Genomic DNA, 20,861 nt, shown 5'->3' with positions numbered 1-20,861 from the left:
CTTTGACTCAAACTCGAGTACTACTACTTGCGTATGCTTACTAGTCAAAGTGGGAGAAAATCAGATGTAATAAATCATTTCTCTTTTGATTTTTTTTCCTTCTCAAGGTGGGGTCGCTTTTTTCTTATGTCAAAATTTAATTGGTTCTTTTATTAAAGAATATTTAATAAAATCAGTAGTAGTATAATTTATTCCTGAAGAGTCTTTTTTTAATCTTTAATTTATTGGGTTTGAAAACAACTTACTACTTGGATGGTCAAGAATTCAATTTCCTAGCAAGACGCATACATAAAGTTATCTCGGAAATTGATGCATGCATGCAAGAATATGTGTGTGTATATATATTTATATTTATATAAAATAAGCTAAAGATTTCCAAAAAGAAAAAAGAAAACTTTTAGTTGCTTCTTGCTTGTAGTAAAGAACAATGGGCAAAAGGAAATATCCAAGTTTAGCTCATTTCCTTGTTACTTTGTCTTTACTGCTCCTACTTGCTGAAAATTAGCCTAAGACTTGATGTTAATGATTTATGATTAAGAAAAAAGTAATTTTGAATAGTTAACGATTTATTAAGAAAATTTGAGGATTTACAAGGTTAGTTGCATATAATTGCATAAAGTTCTATGAGGCGAGCCCAATACGTAAGGCGTTGCGTAAGTCTCACGGAACTAAACCCCACATATAAGCCCAGGGGCGTTTTACGAGTGCACTGCCCTAGGGCGAGTCCCAATTCTACCTTTTAAAATAGAGGTAATTACACAGTTGTGTAATTACGATAACCTGTTTGTTTGTCATAGTGTAATTACAAGTTTACTGTTTGGTTGCACAAGTGTAATTACACAGTTAGATTAAATTTTAAATTAAATAATTATCAAAACTTAAAAGTTAATATAATGTATATTTTTTCGTGAATATACATTAATTTAGTAATCGTATATTTATAATTAATACTGTAATTTATATATATATTTTAAATTAATAATATTTAGTTTAGATACTTACAAAAATAAAAAAATATACGTTTTGTAAGAACATCATGGAATTCATGTTTGATAAAATAAATTAATTTACAAATTTAATGTCATAACATTATTCAAATGTTTGACAAAACTAATCTATCAAATCTAGCTAAAAAATGAACAACATTCAATGTGAGCCAATACTACTAAAATAAGTAAATTTGAACCACGAATATAACACAATTTCAAAATTAAAAAAAAAAAAAAATTAGTTTAACATATGTCAAATTCCAACATAATAATAGTAAGTTGCAACTTAATAACTAGGAAACATGATAAGTTTATAACCACATTTAATAACGAAATTTCACTTTAATTGCATCACTCATTATATCAAGTTTGTTAATGACTCATTATTTCTAATATTACGAGATGTAGTTTAAAAAAGCAAAATAATAAAATAAATAAAAAATAAAATATAGTAAGCAATTATATGGAATCACGAGAAGTAAAGATAGAGAAATAAAAGATAAATAATGTACAAAGAAAATATATTTTAAAATTTCAAAAGAAATTAAAAAGTAAAAATAAAATTAAAAAGTTAAAATAATAGAAATAAAAAGTTATAAAGAAAATAAATTAAAATAAAAACAAAAAGGAAAGAAACTAAAAAACAACCTTGTAATTACACAGTGTAATTACTATCAATTCTCACCTCCCCTTGAGAGTTGGAGAGTGTAATTACACTCAATTTCATGCTGACCAAGTAATTACTTGGCCAAATAAACATGTCAAATTGTATAATTATACCCAATTACATCCAAATCCATTTCCAAGATGGCTTTCCTTAGTATCTTCCAATTCCACTGCCTCTCACATTTTCCTTTTCTTATTACAGTATTTTGGTACAAACTCAACTAGCCCGTCTTTCTTGACTCATCTCCAGTACTACAACTTGCTTATCGGAGAAAATCAGATGTAATCAATCATTTCTCTTTTGATCTTTTTCTTCTCAAGGTGGGGCCACTTGTTTCTTATATCAAATATTTAATAAAATCTGTAGTATAATTTATTCCTGAATAGTCCTTTTCTAATCTTCAAATTGGGTTTGAAGACAACATATTACTCGGATAGTCGAGCATTAAATTTCCTAGCAAGACACCTACATACATTTCCTTGCACATTCTTGAAAGTTAGTTCAGGATAAGCTAAAGATTTCAAAAAGAAAAGAAAAAAAAAACACATAACATTTAGTTGCTTCTTGAACAATGGGCAAAAGGGAATATCCAAGTTCAGCTCATTTCCTTGTTACTTTGTCTTTACTGCTCCTACAAGCAGCTTTTGGATTGACTCTGTGTATAGAAAAGGAGAGAGATGCTCTTCTTGAGTTCAAAAGAGGCCTTAATGATAATTTTGGTCAATTATCAACATGGGGTGATGAAGAAGATAAAAAAGAATGCTGCAAATGGAAAGGTATTGAATGTAACAAAACAACTGGTCATGTAATTGTTCTTGATCTTCACAATGCCTTTACTTGTTCTGCTAGTGCTTGTTTTGCTCCAAGATTGACAGGTAAACTTAGTCCTTCTTTACTTGAGTTGGAGTATTTGAATTTCTTGGACCTTAGTGTGAATGATTTTGAAAGAAGTGAAATACCAAGATTCATATGCTCCTTTAAGAGACTAGAGTATTTGAACCTCTCATCTTCCTTTCTTTCTGGTTTAATTCCTACACAGTTCAAGAATCTAACTTCATTGAGGATTCTTGATCTTGGATATAATAATCTTATAGTAAAGGACCTTAGATGGCTTTCTCATCTCTCTTCTCTAGAGTTATTGAGTCTAGGTGGTAGTGACTTCCAAGTAAAGAATTGGTTTCAAGAGATAACTAAGCTCCCTTTATTGAAAGAACTTGACTTGAGTCTTTGTGGACTCTCTAAATTGGTTCCATCTCCAGCTGAAATAGCCAATTCTTCTTTGATCTCTCTTTCTGTTCTTCATTTATGTTGTAATGAGTTTTCTTCTTCAGCTAAATATAGCTGGTTATTCAATTTTAGCACAAGCTTAACTAGTATAGACCTCTCCAATAATCAGCTAGACGGTCAAATTGATGATCGATTTGGGAACTTGATGCATCTTGAACATCTTAATCTTGCAAATGAGTTTAATCTTAAAGGTGGGATTCCAAGTTCTTTTGGCAATTTGACACGTTTACGTTATCTGGACATGTCTGACACTCGGACATACCAATGGCTTCCTGAGTTGTTTCTCAGGTTATCAGGCAGTAGGAAAACACTTGAGGTTTTGGGGTTGAACGACAACTCAATGTTTGGTTCATTGGTTAATGTCACAAGATTTTCAGCCTTAAAGAGATTATACCTGCAGAAAAATGTGCTGAATGGTTTTTTCATGGAAAGATTTGGACAAGTTTCGAGCCTTGAGTATCTAGACTTGTCTGATAACCAAATGAGAGGGCCATTACCAGATTTAGCATTGTTTCCATCATTGAGAGAGTTGCATCTCGGATCTAATCACTTCAATGGGAGGATACCACAAGGTATTGGAAAGCTTTCACAGCTTAAAATTTTGGACGTCTCGTCCAATAGGCTGGAAGGATTACCAGAAAGTATGGGGCAACTATCGAACCTAGAAAGTTTTGATGCCTCTTACAATGTCCTGAAGGGTACAATCACTGAATCCCACCTTTCAAACCTCTCCAGTTTAGTGGGTTTGGACTTATCGTTCAACTCGTTGGCTTTGAAGACGAGCTTCGATTGGCTTCCTCCTTTTCAGCTTCAAGTTATAAACCTTCCATCTTGCAATTTGGGACCTTCTTTCCCCAAGTGGCTTCAAAGTCAAAACAGTTATACTGTTCTTGATATCTCTCTTGCAAATATTTCAGACACGCTTCCAAGTTGGTTCTCAGGTTTACCTCCCGATATAAAGATTTTGAATCTCTCCAACAACCAAATCAGTGGAAGAGTGTCTGACTTAACAGAGAATACATATGATTACATGGTTATAGATTTAAGCTCTAACAACTTTTCAGGACCTTTGCCTTTAGTTCCTACAAATGTGCAAATATTTTACCTGCACAAAAATCAGTTTTTCGGATCCATCTCTTCCATTTGTAAAAGTACAACAGGAGCCACTTCCCTTGACCTATCACACAATCAATTCTCAGGAGAGCTTCCTGATTGTTGGATGAATATGACTAATCTAGCTGTTCTTAATCTAGCCTATAACAATTTCTCTGGAAAACTTCCAGAGTCATTAGGCTCCTTGACAAATTTAAAGGCGTTATACATGCGCCAGAACCGTTTTAGTGGAATGTTGCCTTCTTTTTCGCAATGTCAGTCGTTGCAAATCTTGGATCTTGGAGGGAATAAGCTGACAGGAAGAATCCCAGCATGGATAGGGACTGACCTACTCAACTTGCGCATTCTAAGCCTGCGGTTCAACAAATTCTATGGCAGCATTTCATCGATCATTTGTCAGCTTCAGTTTCTTCAGATACTGGACCTTTCAGCAAATGGATTATCTGGGAAAATTCCACAATGCTTCAATAATTTTACCTTACTGCATCAAGAAAATGGTTTGGGTGAGCCAATGGGATTTGAAGTTCAAGGTTTCTATGGCAAATATCCTCGACCTTACTCGTACTTAGGCAATTTATTGGTTCAATGGAAAAACCAGGAGGCTGAGTACAAGAATCCTTTAACATATCTGAAGACTATTGATCTTTCAAGTAACAAGTTGGTTGGAGGTATCCCTAAAGAAATAGCTGAAATGAGAGGATTGAAATCTTTGAACCTTTCAAGAAATGATCTGAATGGAAGTATCATTGAAGGAATAGGTCAAATGAAGATGTTGGAGTCACTTGACCTGTCAAGAAACCAGCTTTCTGGTATGATTCCTAAAGGCCTTGCTAACTTGACTTTTATTGGTGTATTGGACTTGTCAAACAACCACTTATCAGGGAGAATTCCATCAAGCACTCAACTCCAAACTTTTGAGAGATCATCCTACAGTAGTAACGCTCAACTCTGCGGTCCTCCTCTTCAAGAATGTCCCGGATATGCTCCTCCTAGTCCCCATATTGATCATAGCAGCAACATGAATCCTCAAGAACATGGTGAGGATGTGGAGTTTCCATCTCGGGAGTTTTATATATCAATGGTGTTTGGTTTCTTTCTTGCATTTTGGGGAATCTTGGGCTGTTTAATTGTCAACCCTTCTTGGAGGAATGCCTATTTCACATTCTTAGCGGACATGATGAGTTGGCTCGATATGATATCAAGAGTCTGTTGTTCAAGGCTGAAGAGAAAGCTGAGGGCCTGATAACTGTAAAGTTTCTATGTACTTGTTTACTTTCAAGAGGTAACTTGTTTTCTGTATTTTTTTTCCTCCATTTCCTACTCTTGTTGTGGTTTTGAAGCTACCCATCTCTTGAAATTTGTGAATGTTGATTAGAATAATGTTAATGATAGAATTTTGCAACACAAAGGAATCAAAATGTACCAAAGTTTTGCCAGTGAAAAATGTTCCCTTTGATAGTTGTTATGCTTGGCACAGTCAGACGAACAGCAATAAAAGAAGAAAACAGAAAGAGCAGAGCTGATTTTGGATCAAAACACATTGTATACCATCCCAATACTCCCTGGAGCAAGATTTTCCATAAATATGCGACAGAAACTCTGCTTTTTGCAAAAGAAAATAACTTTCAACACATTTCCACCATTTAAAAAACAATTTCGCATATGTGCTTGTTCTACACATACTCTTAGAGAACTAGGAAAGGCAATATCAGATATAACATCTTATCATTAAACATATTTACTTCCACTTAAACAAATATGAAATACCAGATTCTTTGTCCGCTATTGCCAGGCGATGATAGCAAACTTTGACATACATTAGAGCCACCACAAGATTGGACAAATATTCTTTAAACAAGAAGTGGATACTGCTTAGACTGCAGTCGCACCCTCTTTTGGTACTCCAGAGAATATCCTGCAGCAACTCAGCAATATGAGTATGCATCAAACAGAGAGTATCAAACTCCTATTCTGAACTAATACATCTTTCAACAGTTTCAAGCAACAAACAACAATAATATACCTAGTGTAATCCCACAAGTGGGGTCTAGAGAGGGTGGTGTATACGCAGAAGGAAAGCAAAAACATAGCATAATAAAAGGAATACGATAGCGAAGAAGACATGTAAAGAGAAGCAGCAACTACAGTAAGATAGTAATAAGAAATTAAAGCAGAAGGAACCTCAAGTAGTAATCGAAATCGAAGCAGAAGGAATACGAGATTAAAACTAGTACTACTGATACGGACAGGCAATTTCAACAGTTTCAAGCATGACCAAGAAAAGACACAATATGGACCTGTACACTACTAGTATCACCACATTGTCTGTCCCACTAATGAGACAACAACAAAATGTTTACATCATTTCCTAAACGTATTAAAATCTGATATAATTCATGTAAAGAGAAAAGAAACCAGAAAAGATTCTTGAGCTCCCAAATGATGACGTCCGTGAAACCTAATATCTATCACTAGTACATTTAACCTACAGCAAAAGCCATCAGCGCCTTTCTACCCTCCTTGTGCAGGAACATTATTGTGTCATAAAGCTAAAGCACGCTCTAATTAATCCGGGGATTAAATTTAAAATGAGTCTATCCCAAGTTTGGTTGAGATAATATCGCGGTAGAACTAATCCCGAAATTAGTTATCCCGGGATTGTAGTGTTATTTTTATCCTTATGGGAGGGTCGGATAGCAATCTCGTAATAGTATTACATCTCGTAACCACTTGCCTTGCTTAGTTCCTGCCCATTACTGCCATTTATTGCATTAATTGCCCGTTACGTGACCGATTTATAACGTTTGAAGTAATAATAACAAATCGCGTGTAATCAGGGATCTGACTGATTCTTTCCATATCTGCAGCTATTAATGACTTTAATTATCAACCTCATAGCTATTCTCTTATGATCAACCTCAAAGTTAACAGGTACGGTATTTGCACAAGCGATCCCGTGGGTGTTCGATACACGCCATCCTTCTTTGTCGTTTTAACTCCCATGACACATGTCATTACAGTATTAGTTCATGTGGCGAGTTTATTTTCCACTAATACACAAATCTCTACCTGCATTAGGTAGGGGTAAGGTCTGCGTACAGACTACCCTCCCCAGATCCCACCTGTTGGGATCATACTGGGTTTGTTGTTGTTGTTGTTGTACACAAATCTCTATTTCAAAAACAAAACGGATGGCAAAAGGTGTCAGTATTTCCAAAATATTGCAACTTGTCCTGTTCTTTTCTGCAATTTTTTTAGAAAAGGCAAATTTGAATAACTATTGCAGGTAGGCTATTACCAAGTGCCATATTGTAGAGAGCTCAAATGAAGGATTCTGATTGGTAATGTTAACATACATAGTACATACATATACACAGGGGCGAAGCCACCTTTTGCTAAGCGTGGTCAGTTGACCAAAAATTACACTTTATATAAGTAAAATATTGATTTTAGATCTATATAAACATATATTGAACACCATTTGGCGGGAAATTTGTTTACTTCTTTCAAGTCTGAACACCCTTTTTCTAGGTTCGCCATTGCATATACATATATGATTTCGGTAATGTTAAACTACTAGAAAGAAGAACTAAACTTTAAGAACAATAATTTCATGCATCTCTTCAGCGAGCTCAATGAGCAAGTTCAAACATTCAGTAAACTGCTTTTACTCGTAGAAGAGAAAACACCTTCCTAAAAAGTAACAGCAGAAACTCCCTATAGCTCATAACAGCTATCAACATGTATCTAAAAAATCAAAGTAGTCAGTCTAGTGAAACCAATACACGATATGGGCATTATAGAAGCTAGAAACTGGAGCAGCCAACTTAATGGGGGTACTTTCACATGGTTTAAAGGAGAAAGTAACCATTGTGCCTCGAGGTTGGATAGATTCTTAATATCAGAAGGGCGGGATGAGCAGTTTAAGTTGATTAAGCAAAGAGTCCTTCCTAGACTGACTTCAGATCACTGCCCTATTATGTTAGAATGTGGTGACTGGAGAAAGGGAAAGGATATTTCAAATCTGAGAATATGTGGTTTGAATACGCGCAATTTGCAGACATGGTTTATAAATGGTGGAAATCATACAAATATCCAACGCAAGCCTGATGCTGTCTTAGCAAGAAGTTGATATTGCTGAAAAACGACATTAAAAAGTGGAATAAAGAAGTGTTCAGAAATTTGAAGGAAAGAAAAAATAAGACCCTAGCAAGACTGGAAGAGTTGGATCATGGTGGTCTATTTAATCGGAAATGAAGAGCAAAATGGTGGCAGAAAGGAGTTCTATTAGAAAAGAGCTTGAGGAGATCTTTAATTCTGAGGAAATTTCCTCGAGACAAAAATCTAGATGTCCATAGATCCAACAAGGCGATAGAAATACAAAGTTGTTTCACAAACAAGCTAATGCTCATAAAAGCTATAACAACAATTGACAGATTAGTGATTGATGGGGAGTTAGTGGAAGATGAGAAGATTATAAGAGAAGTTGAACAAATTGTCTGATGAAGAAAGGGATTGGCTGCGGAGACCATTCACTATGGAAAAGGTAGAGATTGTAGTTGAACTCTGCAAAGGGGACAAGGCACCTACCCCTGATGGTTTTAATCTAATTTTCTTTCAGAAGTATTGGAATACAGTAAAGAAGGATGTCTAGGATACACTGGAGTTTTTTTTTTTTTAAATCAGGAAGGTACATTTGTAAAAAGTTTTAATTCTACTTTCATTACATTGATACCTAAGAAAAAGGGAGCAATGGAGATAAAAGACTTTAGACCTATTAGCCTTCTAGGAAGTATCTATAAGATAATTGCTAAGGTGTTGACAGAAAGGCTCAATTTGGTGATTGATAAACTAGTTTCGGCCCATTAGAATGCTTTCATAAAGGGTAGACAAATAGCTGATGTTGCTTTGGTGGCCAATGAATGTGTGGCTTGAAAGCTTGATGTTGAGAAACTCTATGACCGTGTAAATTGGTCATGTTTGCTGAATGCTCTGAGACAAATGAATTTTGGTGAGAGATGGGTCAAACGGATTAAGTATTGTGTGTCAACTATATGAGATTTTCAATATTAATTAATGGGAATCCACAAGGTTTTTCAAATCTCGGAGAGGATTAAGACAGGGTGATCTCCTATGTCCCTACCTTTTTGTGTTGATGATGGAAATTCTTAGCAAAAATAATCAAAAGAGCTGAAGATTTTGGATGGATTAAAGGCTTAAATGTTGGAAATATTGGTGAGGAAAACATGGTCATATCACATAATTTACTTTTGTGTGAAGCTGAGAAAGAAGAGTTTCTATATCTCAGAGGGGTATTGTTGAGTTTTGAAGTTGTGACTGGCTTATTAGTTAATTTAGCAAAAAGTAGTGTATTCAGCATAAATGCGAAGCCAAGTGTTGAAGAAATTGCTGATATAATGGGATGTAAAGTGGAGAATTTCACACTATATTTAGGCTGCCATGTACAATAACAATAATAAACTCAGTATAATTCCACAAGGTAGGGTTTGAAGATGATATAGTGTACGCAAACCTTATCCCTACCTTGCGAAGGTAGATATGCTGTTTTCGATAGACAACAAGTAGTAACAAAGAATGACGAGAGAATCTGGCAAGGAGTTGTCAATAAATGTGCAGAAAAGCTGGTTTCATGGGAGAAACAGTGTCTGTCCTTTGGGGGCAGACTCACTCTTATTAATAGTGTAGTAGATGGAGTTCCAACTTACTTGGTGTCTTTATTTCTGATTGTGAAGTCTCAATGCAATGTTGGGATCTAATCCTGAATATTTGTGGAGTGTCCTGGGTAATGCCTCACAATATTAGGAGTCTGTCGGAGAGCTGGCAGAGCCAAAGAATAGCTAAAGAACAGCAGCAATTTTGGAGAACTATTCCGTTATGCATCTTTTGTGTTATAAATATATTATATTATGGATGTTCATTTAGTACTCGTTGTAAATAAGCTTCCTGAAGAAGCTTATCCATATGGGATTCCACCGTAAATATGTTTATCTATTTAGTACTATATTGGAAATAAGCTTCCTGAAGAAGTTTATCACTTCGGTACCCGGTTATGGATAAACATTATCCCCAGTAGAAGTTTATCCATACCGGGTATAATAAGTTTATCTTTTCAGTACCCAGTTATGGATAAACATTACCCCGGTAGAAGATTATCCATACCGGGTATAATAAGCTTATCCTTTCAGTACCCAGTTATGGATAAACATTACCCCGGTAGAAGATTATCCATACCGGATATAATAAGCTTAACCATTCAGTACTCCGTTATGGATAAATATTGCTCTCAGTAGAAGATTATCCATATCTGGTACAGTAGCAGCTTACACAGCAGCTTGCGTAGCAGCTTATACAGCAGCTTGTAGTAGCAGCTTACACAACAGCTTGTAGCAGCTTACACAGCAGCTTGTAGTGGCAGCTTACACAACAGCTTGTAGTAGCAGCTTACACAGCTACTTCCTTTCTTCTATAAATAGAAGAGATTTCAGTTCATTATGTACATCAGTTTGAGTTCGAATAATATATCAGTTTCTCTCTATACTTGTCTTTACTTTACAGTCTTTATTTTATAACACGTTATCAGCACGAGACTCTGACATCTCGAGCAAATACTTTGAAAGTATTAGAGGTAAGAACTTTCTTTTCCTAAATAATGTCAAATCTTTCTAAACTTGAATTTGTAGCCCTGGATATATCGGGCAAAAGCTACATGTCTTGGGTGCTTGATGCTGAAATTCATCTTGATGCGATGGGTCTGGCAGACACCATCAAGGATAAAAATCAGGCATCAAACCAAGACCGTGCCAAAGCAATGATATTCCTACGCCATCACCTTGATGAGGGCCTGAAAATGGAATATCTCACTATTAAAGATCCAGTCATACTGTGGAATAATTTGAAAGATAGATATGACCACCTGAAGATGGTCGTTCTTCCACAGGCACGTTATGATTGGACTCATCTAAGGCTACAAGATTTTAAATCTATCAGTGAGTATAATTCTGCTATGTTCAGAATTATTTCCCAATTAAAATTATGTGGTGATAATATTACTGATCATGATATGTTGGAGAAAACTTTCACCACTTTTCATGCCTCGAATATGCTCCTGCAGCAGCAATATCGAGAGATGGGATTTAAAAAGTATTCTGAACTTATCTCACATCTTCTTATAGCAGAGCAACATAATGGGCTATTAATGAAAAATCATGAAAGCCGACCTATTGGTTCTTGTCCATTCCCTGAAGTGAATGAGACGAACTTCCACCAAGCTAAACGTGGAAGAGGTCGTGGCCCCAGTCGTGGTCATGGCCGTGGTCGGGGAAGAAACCCCAATCATGGTAATAATAATGCACCAAAGAAGCCTCCTCACCACCAGCAGTGGAAAAGGAAGGAACAAAAGCATGAAGCGGTGCAAGCGCCAAATGCAGAAAATGCATGCTATAGATGTGGAGGAAAAGGGCACTGGTCACGTACTTGTCGTACGCCAAAGCACCTGGTTGAGCTTTATCAAGCCTCCCTGAAGAAGACAGAGAAAAATGCTGAAGCAAATTTTATTTCTGAAGATAATTTAGACTTCATGCATTTGGATGTAGCTGATTACTTTGCACTCCCAGAAGGAGAAACAAGTCATGTAATCGGTAGTGAATCTGTAGAAATGTAAATATTTTAATTTTTGTTGTTTGTAATAGATAGTATGGTTATGTAATTGTTGTACATAAATAAAAGTTATGCTTTGATAATGATGTTTACTATAATATATTTTATTTATGTTATTTTGAAGAATATGGATAACCCTCAAATTATGTTTGGATCAAAGACAAATCATGAAGATATGTGTGTTATTGATAGTGGAACAACTCATGCCATATTCAACGATCAGAAATACTTTTCTTATTTGCATAAGGAAAAAGCAAATGTTTCAACAATTTCTGGTAATATAAGTTTGATTGAAGGCTCCGGAAGAGCCATAATATTTCTGTCTAAGGGAACAAAACTTATTATAGACAATGCATTGTTCTCCTCCAAGTCCCGAAGAAACTTGTTGAGTTTTATAGATATCCGCCGAAATGGGTATCATGTAGAGACAATAGATGAAATGAACAGGGAATATCTTTGTATTACAAAGAATATTTCTGGCCAGAAATGCATTGTAGAAAAGTTACCAACTTTATCTTCTGGCTTATACTATTCAAAAATTAGTACAATTGAAGCACACTCTATCGTAAACCAGAAGTTTACGGATTCAAATACTTTTGTGCTTTGGCATGGCCGTTTGGGCCATCCCGGATCAATAATGATGAGACGAATTACTGAAAATTCGAGTGGGCATCCATTAAAGAACTTGAAGATTCTTACAAATGACGAATTTTCTCGTGATGCTTGTTATCAAGGAAAAATGATCACTAGACCATTGTCACACCTCCTTTTTCCGCCCCGCGAGGGGGCAGGGGAGTTTTTCCAATTAAAGGACAATCGAGACGGGATTGGTTTATTTATTTCAGAGTCGCCACTTGGGAGATTTAAGGTGTCCCAAGTCACCAATTTTAATCCCGAATCGAGGAAAAGAATGACTCCATATTACAGTCTGCGTACCAGAAATCTAGATAAGGAATTCTGTTAACCCGGGAGAAGGTGTTAGGCATTCCCGAGTTCCGTGGTTCTAGCACGGTCGCTCAACTGTTATATTCGGCTTGATTATCTGATTTTATACAAATGTGAACTTATGTGCCAATTTTATCTTTTAACCGCTTTTATCATTCACTGTTATTTTTATAGGACTTGCAACGTCGTGAAAACATATCTCGAACCACGTTACATCAATGCACCCGTGGTTATTGACATATCTCGACTCGGTTGAGATTTGGATTTGGGTCACATAAATGTGCACCCGAATTTAGGGAGATAACATTATTAAAGGCGCGCCTAAAGCAACTAGCGCATTATTATTTTGGGGTAGGGCCGTGAAATTTGCTAAACGGCCCGTCCCGGAATCTAAGTATTTAATACATATATTTTGTGAGGGCCCCGCAATTTGTCCCTTTTATTTGGCGAGGCTCGCCTCATTTTATTATTATTATTTTTTAAAAGAATTTGCAACGTCATGGAAATGCATCTCAGACCACGTCACAATCAATGTACCCGTGATTAGAGATACATTTCGATTTCGTTGAGACTTGGATTTGGGTCACATAAATGCGCACCCGAGTTTAAGGAGAATAAATTATTGAAGGCGCGCCTAAAGCAACTAGCGCGTTATTATTTTGGGTAGGGCCGTGAAATTTGCTAAACGGCCCGTCCCGGAATCTAAGTATTTAATATATACACTTAGAGGGCCCCGCGGCTTGTGCATTTTTCTTTTTTTTCTTTTTTGCGAGGCTCATCTCATTTTTACTATTTAAGGGCAAACTTAAAACAACTACGATTTCCTACTAGTGAAGCAATCCGAGATTAAACAAAAAAACAAATTCTAATAGGTAATAATATCCATGGTAAAAATGAAGAGCAATTCAACAAAGATGATACACAAACACTGCATAGGAAATCCATATCGTTTCATTCCATTTAAGCAAATATCACAAGTTTAAAAATGCGTATGCACCTGTTTGAAGCAAGAACATCAACCAACTGGACCGACAACTATCGGACACCTCTCCAATAACAGAACGACGGAACCTCGACGTCAAGCTCAACGTACCGGACCTCGACGAACCAAAGACGACCTCGATGGAAATAGAAAGCTTGGACCAAAAACTATTGTTGCTGCTGGATTTTGCGACGCAGCAGGCTAGCTCCAAAACGTGCGACAGAAAGGGGTCGTTTGGATGCGAATAAGGAGCTGGGTTGGGTGGTTGTCGACCGGAAAATGATGACGAGGGGGCTGGTGTCGTCGGAGCAGGTGGTCGTTTGGACGTGGTATTCAGATGACGACGGTTATGGCGTTGGAGTTTTGGAGGGGACGGGTGGTCGTTTGGTGGTGGTTTGAGGCGATGTCGGAGCTGGTGTTCGGACGAGATGGTGATGCGAGGAGGACGACGAGTGAAGCAGCGATGGGGACTGCCGGTGGTTGTAGGCGATGGGGAAGGCGTCCGGGCTGGTGGTTTTGGGGAGTTGCTGGGGTGCGAGGGTGGTTGATGGTAGCTGTTCCGACGAGGAAGCAGCAGTAGCTGCTGCGTGATAGCAGCGAAGGCGTGGGGGAAGGTGAGGGAGTTCTGCTGGGTTTTTCTTGGTGAGGAAGAAGCAGCTATGGAGGTCCGGAGTAGGGGAAGTTCGGAATGGTGACGACGGGGAGGGCGACGGACTGCGGCTGGAGCTCCGACGAGGGGGGGTGGTGGTTGCGGATGGTAGTTTTCTAGGGTTTGAGGGTGGTTTTACGTGAGGCAATAGGGTTTTTGTTGAGGAAGAAGAAGCATGAACAGTGCTTCCCTTCAAAAAATCTGTCCAACCCCTTTTTCAAAATGTTTTGCCCGTGCATTTGTATAGTCTTTGCCAAGACAAATGAGCCCCACGCGTGGTGGGGTTCAAGACTTGTGTCCCCCACGCGTGGTGGGGTTCTCCATGTGTCGTGGACTCGGTTTATTATGGGCTAGGTCCGAAAATTAGGCCTAAAACCGGGTAGTTTGAACCCGAATATTATTCTTTAGCCCGGACCCGAGAATAAGAACACGACGTTGCTTAACTAGTCCTATGCAAGCAAAATAACTACAAAACTAAGGCTAATATTTAAAACAAAACTATATCTTTTTTTTTTAAATATTTTTCAAGATTTAAAATAGCTACAAAATATTAATAAAACTATTTTTTTTTTGTAATTTTCGTTTTTTTATATAAAGATAAAATATAAAGTAATATTTTTTTGTATTTTTCAAAAATTAAAATGACTATAAAACATTAATAGAACTATATTTTTTGTTAATTTTCGAAATTATATAAAGTACAAAAATAAAGTACAATTTTTGTATTTTTTCAAGTTTATGAGAAATACATAAACTAAAAATTTATATATATATTTTTGTAATTTTTCTTTTTGCAACGAAATAAAGTAAAAATAGTTAAAATAGCTATATTAGACCCAACTTCACATATTCACGCTAAAAATGTGAAAATTCTCGGGGAGGGTCAAAAATCTGGTGTCTACAGCTGCCCCTCTTTGACTGGAAACACGAAGAGTTTTCCGACAAAGAACGACTAGACATGTTTTTGACCCGACCATTACTTGGACGGACTACACTAAGGAAAGGGAGGGAATGTGACCAAGCCCTGGTATCTGAGCTGCCTACATATCCTTGGTTATACAGGAATCAGGCCACGTGTAGTTCGGAAATGAGAGAGATGGTTAAGTGTACCGAGGTGCAGAGCCGATCGAGGTGCCATTACGTTGAGGTTCCGATCCGTGGTCCGATCATTACATCAAAAATGAAAACTGAAAAAGACTGACTAAGCCTATCAGCTACTAGTTACAATGATTCCTATCCTTAAGTCTTCTGAAACTTGATCTTGAGTCTTGAATGGTGCTTCATACAGACTTTGGATTTGAACCTTGCTACTTGCTAGTTGTAGGTGCTAGTTCTTGAACATACCATATTTGTTCTGCCTACATATCCTTGAGCAGACCTTGATACTTTTTTGTGTCCAGCTTTTGTTGATTATCTCAGACTGTTGACTCGCATTCTTGAGGCGAGCTTCTGCTATTTATAACTTGGTCGAATGCTGGGGATTTTAACCGTAGCCTTCTGCTTCCCGGTGCTGGGGATTTTTATTGTTTACTGCGGGAGATTCCTGTTGTATTCCTCTGCTTTATTGATTCTAAGTGTGCTTCTTTCTCATATGAGCGGGCTTTTGGCTTCAATACTTCAATTGTATTCCCTTATTCTCCAGGTGGGTGCCTGATTTCTATTTCTTTTCTTTATCCTTGTTCTCCAGGTGGACGCCTGATTTCTTCTTTTCTTTGTCCTTGTTCTCCAGGTGGACGCCTGATTACTTCTTTTCTTTGTCCTTGTTCTTCAGGTGGACGCCTGGTTTCTTTTTCTTTGTCCTTGTTCTCCAGGTGGACGCCTGATTACTTCTTTTCTTTGTCCTTGTTCTCCAGGTGGACACCTGATTACTTCCTTTCTTTGTCCTTGTTCTCCAGGTGGATGCCTGATTTCTTCTTTGTCGGCTTGCGTTTTCCTCCGATGCTTTTATTTTGTGAACTTGAGGGATGGTACGGGCCTTTTGCTCCTCAGAGTACCAGTTTTCATTTTGCTTGAACCGCTGGGGACACGGCCTTCTTCATCAAGACTTTCAATGGTTCATTCGGCGGTATGGCTCTCTTCATCAGATTTGCCATGCTGGGCATGACTCAATGTTCACAAGCTGCTTCATTCAAAATGCGTCCTTACGCGTCCTTTTGACTCGTGTGCCTGAGTTTGTCGCCTTCTGCTTCCCGGTGATGGGGATTTTTATCATTTCGTGCTGGATATTCCTGTTGTAACCTTCTACCTTCCGGTGGGGTTAGTGCTCTCAAAACCTGAAATATTTAAACTAAAAAAATATTCATCTCGTTATACAGGTAGGCGCCTATTTAAACTAAGACATGAAAATTATTCCTCTCGTTATACAGGTGGGCGCCTATTTAAACTAAGACATGAAAATTATTCCTCTTGTTATACAGGTGGGCGCCTATTTAAACTAAGACATGAAATTTATTCCTCTCGTTATACAGGTAGGCGCCTATTTAAACTAAGACTGAAAATTATTCCTCTCGTTATACAGGTGGGCGCCTATTTAAACTAAGACTGAAAATTATTCCTCTCGTTATACAGGTGGGCGACTATTTAAACTAAGACATGAAATTTATTCCTCTCGTTATACAGGTGGGCGCCTATTTAAACTAAGACATGAAAATTATTCCTCTCGTTATACAGGTGGGCGCCTATGAAAATTATTCCTCTCGTTATACAGGTGGACGCCTATTTAAACTAAGACATGAAAAATATTCCTCTCGTTATACAGGTGGGCGCCTATTTAAACTAAGACTGAAAATTATTCCTCTCGTTATACAGGCGGGCGCCTATTTAAACTAAGACTGAAAATTATTCCTCTCGTTATACAGGTGGGCGCCTATTTAAACTAAGACATGAAATTTATTCCTCTCGTTATACAGGTGGGCGCCTATTTAAACTAAGACATGAAAATTATTCCTCTCGTTATACAGGTGGGCGCCTATTTAAACTAAGACTGAAAATTATTCCTCTCGTTATACAGGTGGGCGCCTATTTAAACTAAGACATGAAATTTATTCCTCTCGTTATACAGGTGGGCGCCTATTTAAACTAAGACATGAAAATTATTCCTCTCGTTATACAGGTGGGCGCCTATTTAAACTAAGACTGAAAATTATTCCTCTCGTTATACAGGTGGGCGCCTATTTAAACTAAGACATGAAATTTATTCCTCTCGTTATACAGGTGGGCGCCTATTTAAACTAAGACTGAAAATTATTCCTCTCGTTATACAGGTGGGCGCCTATTTAAACTAAGACTGAAAATTATTCCTCTCGTTATACAGGTGGGCGCCTATTTAAACTAAGACATGAAAATTATTCCTCTCGTTATACAGGTGGGCGCCTATTTAAACTAAGACATGAAAATTATTCCTCTCGTTATACAGGTGGGCGCCTATTTAAACTAAGACTGAAAATTATTCCTCTCGTTATACAGGTGGGCGCCTATTTAAACTAAGACATGAAATTTATTCCTCTCGTTATACAGGTGGGCGCCTATTTAAACTAAGACTGAAAATTATTCCTCTCGTTATACAGGTGGGCGCCTATTTAAACTAAGACTGAAAATTATTCCTCTCGTTATACAGGTGGGCGCCTATTTAAACTAAGACATGAAATTTATTCCTCTCGTTATACAGGTGGGCGCCTATTTAAACTAAGACTGAAAATTATTCCTCTCGTTATACAGGTGGGCGCCTATTTAAACTAAGACATGAAAATTATTCCTCTCGTTATACAGGTGGGCGCCTATTTAAACTAAGACTGAAAATTATTCCTCTCGTTATACAGGTGGGCGCCTATTTAAACTAAGACATGAAATTTATTCCTCTCGTTATACAGGTGGGCGCCTATTTAAACTAAGACATGAAATTTATTCCTCTCGTTATACAGGTGGGCGCCTATTTAAACTAAGACATGAAATTTATTCCTCTCGTTATACAGGTGGGCGCCTATTTAAACTAAGACTGAAAATTATTCCTCTCGTTATACAGGTGGGCGCCTATTTAAACTAAGACATGAAATTTATTCCTCTCGTTATACAGGTGGGCGCCTATTTAAACTAAGACATGAAATTTATTCCTCTCGTTATACAGGTGGGCGCCTATTTAAACTAAGACATGAAAATTATTCCTCTCGTTATACAGGTGGGCGCCTATTTAAACTAAGACTGAAAATTATTCCTCTCGTTATACAGGTGGGCGCCTATTTAAACTAAGACATGAAAATTATTCCTCTCGTTATACAGGTGGGCGCCTATTTAAACTAAGACTGAAAATTATTCCTCTCGTTATACAGGTGGGCGCCTATTTAAACTAAGACATGAAATTTATTCCTCTCGTTATACAGGTGGGCGCCTATTTAAACTAAGACATGAAATTTATTCCTCTCGTTATACAGGTGGGCGCCTATTTAAACTAAGACTGAAAATTATTCCTCTCGTTATACAGGTGGGCGCCTATTTAAACTAAGACATGAAATTTATTCCTCTCGTTATGCAGGTGGGCGCCTATTTAAACTAAGACATGAAAATTATTCCTCTCATTATACAGGTGGGCGCCTATTTAAACTAAGACTGAAAATTATTCCTCTCGTTATACAGGTGGGCGCCTATTTAAACTAAGACATGAAATTTATTCCTCTCGTTATGCAGGTGGGCTCCTATTTAAACTAAGATTGGAAATTTATTCCTCTCGTTATACAGGTGGGCGCCTATTTAAACTAAGACTGAAAATTATTCCTCTCGTTATACAGGTGGGCGCCTATTTAAACTAAGACATGAAATTTATTCCTCTCGTTATGCAGGTGGGCGCCTATTTAAACTAAGACATGAAATTTATTCCTCTCGTTATGCAGGTGGGCGCCTATTTAAACTAAGACATGAAAATTATTCCTCTCGTTATACAGGTGGGCGCCTATTTAAACTAAGACTGAAAATTATTCCTCTCGTTATACAGGTGGGCGCCTATTTAAACTAAGACATGAAATTTATTCCTCTCGTTATACAGGTGGGCGCCTATTTAAACTAAGACATGAAATTTATTCCTCTCGTTATACAGGTGGGCGCCTATTTAAACTAAGACTGAAAATTATTCCTCTCGTTATACAGGTGGGCGCCTATTTAAACTAAGACATGAAAATTATTCCTCTCGTTATACAGGTGGGCGCCTATTTAAACTAAGACTGAAAATTATTCCTCTCGTTATACAGGTGGGCGCCTATTTAAACTAAGACATGAAATTTATTCCTCTCGTTATACAGGTGGGCGCCTATTTAAACTAAGACATGAAATTTATTCCTCTCGTTATACAGGTGGGCGCCTATTAAAACTATGACTGAAAATTATTCCTCTCGTTATACAGGTGGGCGCCTATTTAAACTAAGACATGAAATTTATTCCTCTCGTTATACAGGTGGGCGCCTAAAATGTGAAATGAACAGACAAAAAGTATTCCTCTCGTTATTCAGTGGGCGCCTGTCTTCAACAATAATTTAGAAAATAAAATCCTATTTGAGGGCGGATGAACCCAAAATATCCGATTCGAGGGCGGATGAACCGAAAATATCCTATTCGAGGGCGGATGAACCCAAAATATCCTATTCGAGGGCGGATGAACCCAAAATATCCCATTCGAGGGCGGATGAACCCAAAATATCCCATTCGAGGGCGGATGAACCCAAAATATCCTATTCGAGGGCGGATGAACCCAAAATATCCTATTCGATGGCGGATGAACCCAAAATATCCTATTCGAGGGCGGATGAACCCAAAATATCCTATTCGAGGGCGGATGATCCCAAAATATCCTATTCGAGGGCGGATGAACCCAAAATATCCTATTCGAGGGCGGATGAACCCAAAATATCCTATTCGAGGGCGGATGAACCCAAAATATCCTATTCGAGGGCGGATGATCCCAAAATATCCTATTCGAGGGCGGATGAACCCAACATATCCTATTCGAGGGAAGATGAACCCAAAATATCCTATTCGAGGGCGGATGAACCCAAAATATCCTATTCGAGGGCGGATGAACCCAAAATATCCTATTCGAGGGCGGATGAACCCAAAATATCCTATTCGAGGGCGGATGAACCCAAAATATCCTATTCGAGGGCGGATGAACCCAACATATCCTATTCGAGGGCGGATGAACCCAACATATCCTATTCGAGGGCGGATGAACCCAAAATATCCTATTCGAGGGCGGATGAACCCAAAATATCCTATTCGAGGGCGTATGAACCCAAAATATCCTATTCGAGGGCGGATGAACCCAAAATATCCTATTCGAGGGCGGATGAACCCAAAATATCCTATTCGAGGGCGGATGAACCCAAAATATCCTATTCGAGGGCGGATGAACCCGACATATCCTGTTTTGAGGGCGGATGAACCCGACATATCCTATTTGAGGGCGGATGAACCCAACATATCCTATTTGAGGGCGGATGAACCTAAAATATCCTTAAGACTTGAAAATGTCTTACCTGGAAATATCCTATTCGAGGGCGGATGAACCCA

The 20,861-nt window shown here is 37.8% G+C and overlaps 2 protein-coding genes across 2 annotated transcripts; both read left to right on the top strand.

Moving 5' to 3' along the window:
* The first annotated feature begins 2,066 nt into the window (after positions 1–2,066).
* LOC104217852 (receptor-like protein EIX1) lies at positions 2,067–5,514 on the top strand. The gene has a single exon (XM_009768182.2). The coding sequence runs from the start codon at positions 2,228–2,230 to the stop codon at positions 5,297–5,299; it is 3,072 nt and encodes a 1,023-aa protein (XP_009766484.1). The 5' UTR covers positions 2,067–2,227; the 3' UTR covers positions 5,300–5,514.
* Positions 5,515–8,593: 3,079 nt separating this feature from the next.
* LOC138880876 (uncharacterized) lies at positions 8,594–9,833 on the top strand. Its single transcript, XM_070161059.1, has 5 exons — positions 8,594–8,692; positions 8,743–8,895; positions 8,995–9,067; positions 9,229–9,480; positions 9,610–9,833. The coding sequence occupies exons 1-5, from the start codon at positions 8,594–8,596 to the stop codon at positions 9,831–9,833; spliced, it is 801 nt and encodes a 266-aa protein (XP_070017160.1).
* The last annotated feature ends 11,028 nt before the right edge of the window (positions 9,834–20,861 follow it).

The sequence above is a fragment of the Nicotiana sylvestris genome, chromosome 11 (assembly GCF_000393655.2).
Source record: "Nicotiana sylvestris chromosome 11, ASM39365v2, whole genome shotgun sequence".
NCBI classification, from domain to species: domain Eukaryota; kingdom Viridiplantae; phylum Streptophyta; class Magnoliopsida; order Solanales; family Solanaceae; genus Nicotiana; species Nicotiana sylvestris.
This window is presented reverse-complemented; position numbering and strand designations above follow the sequence as displayed.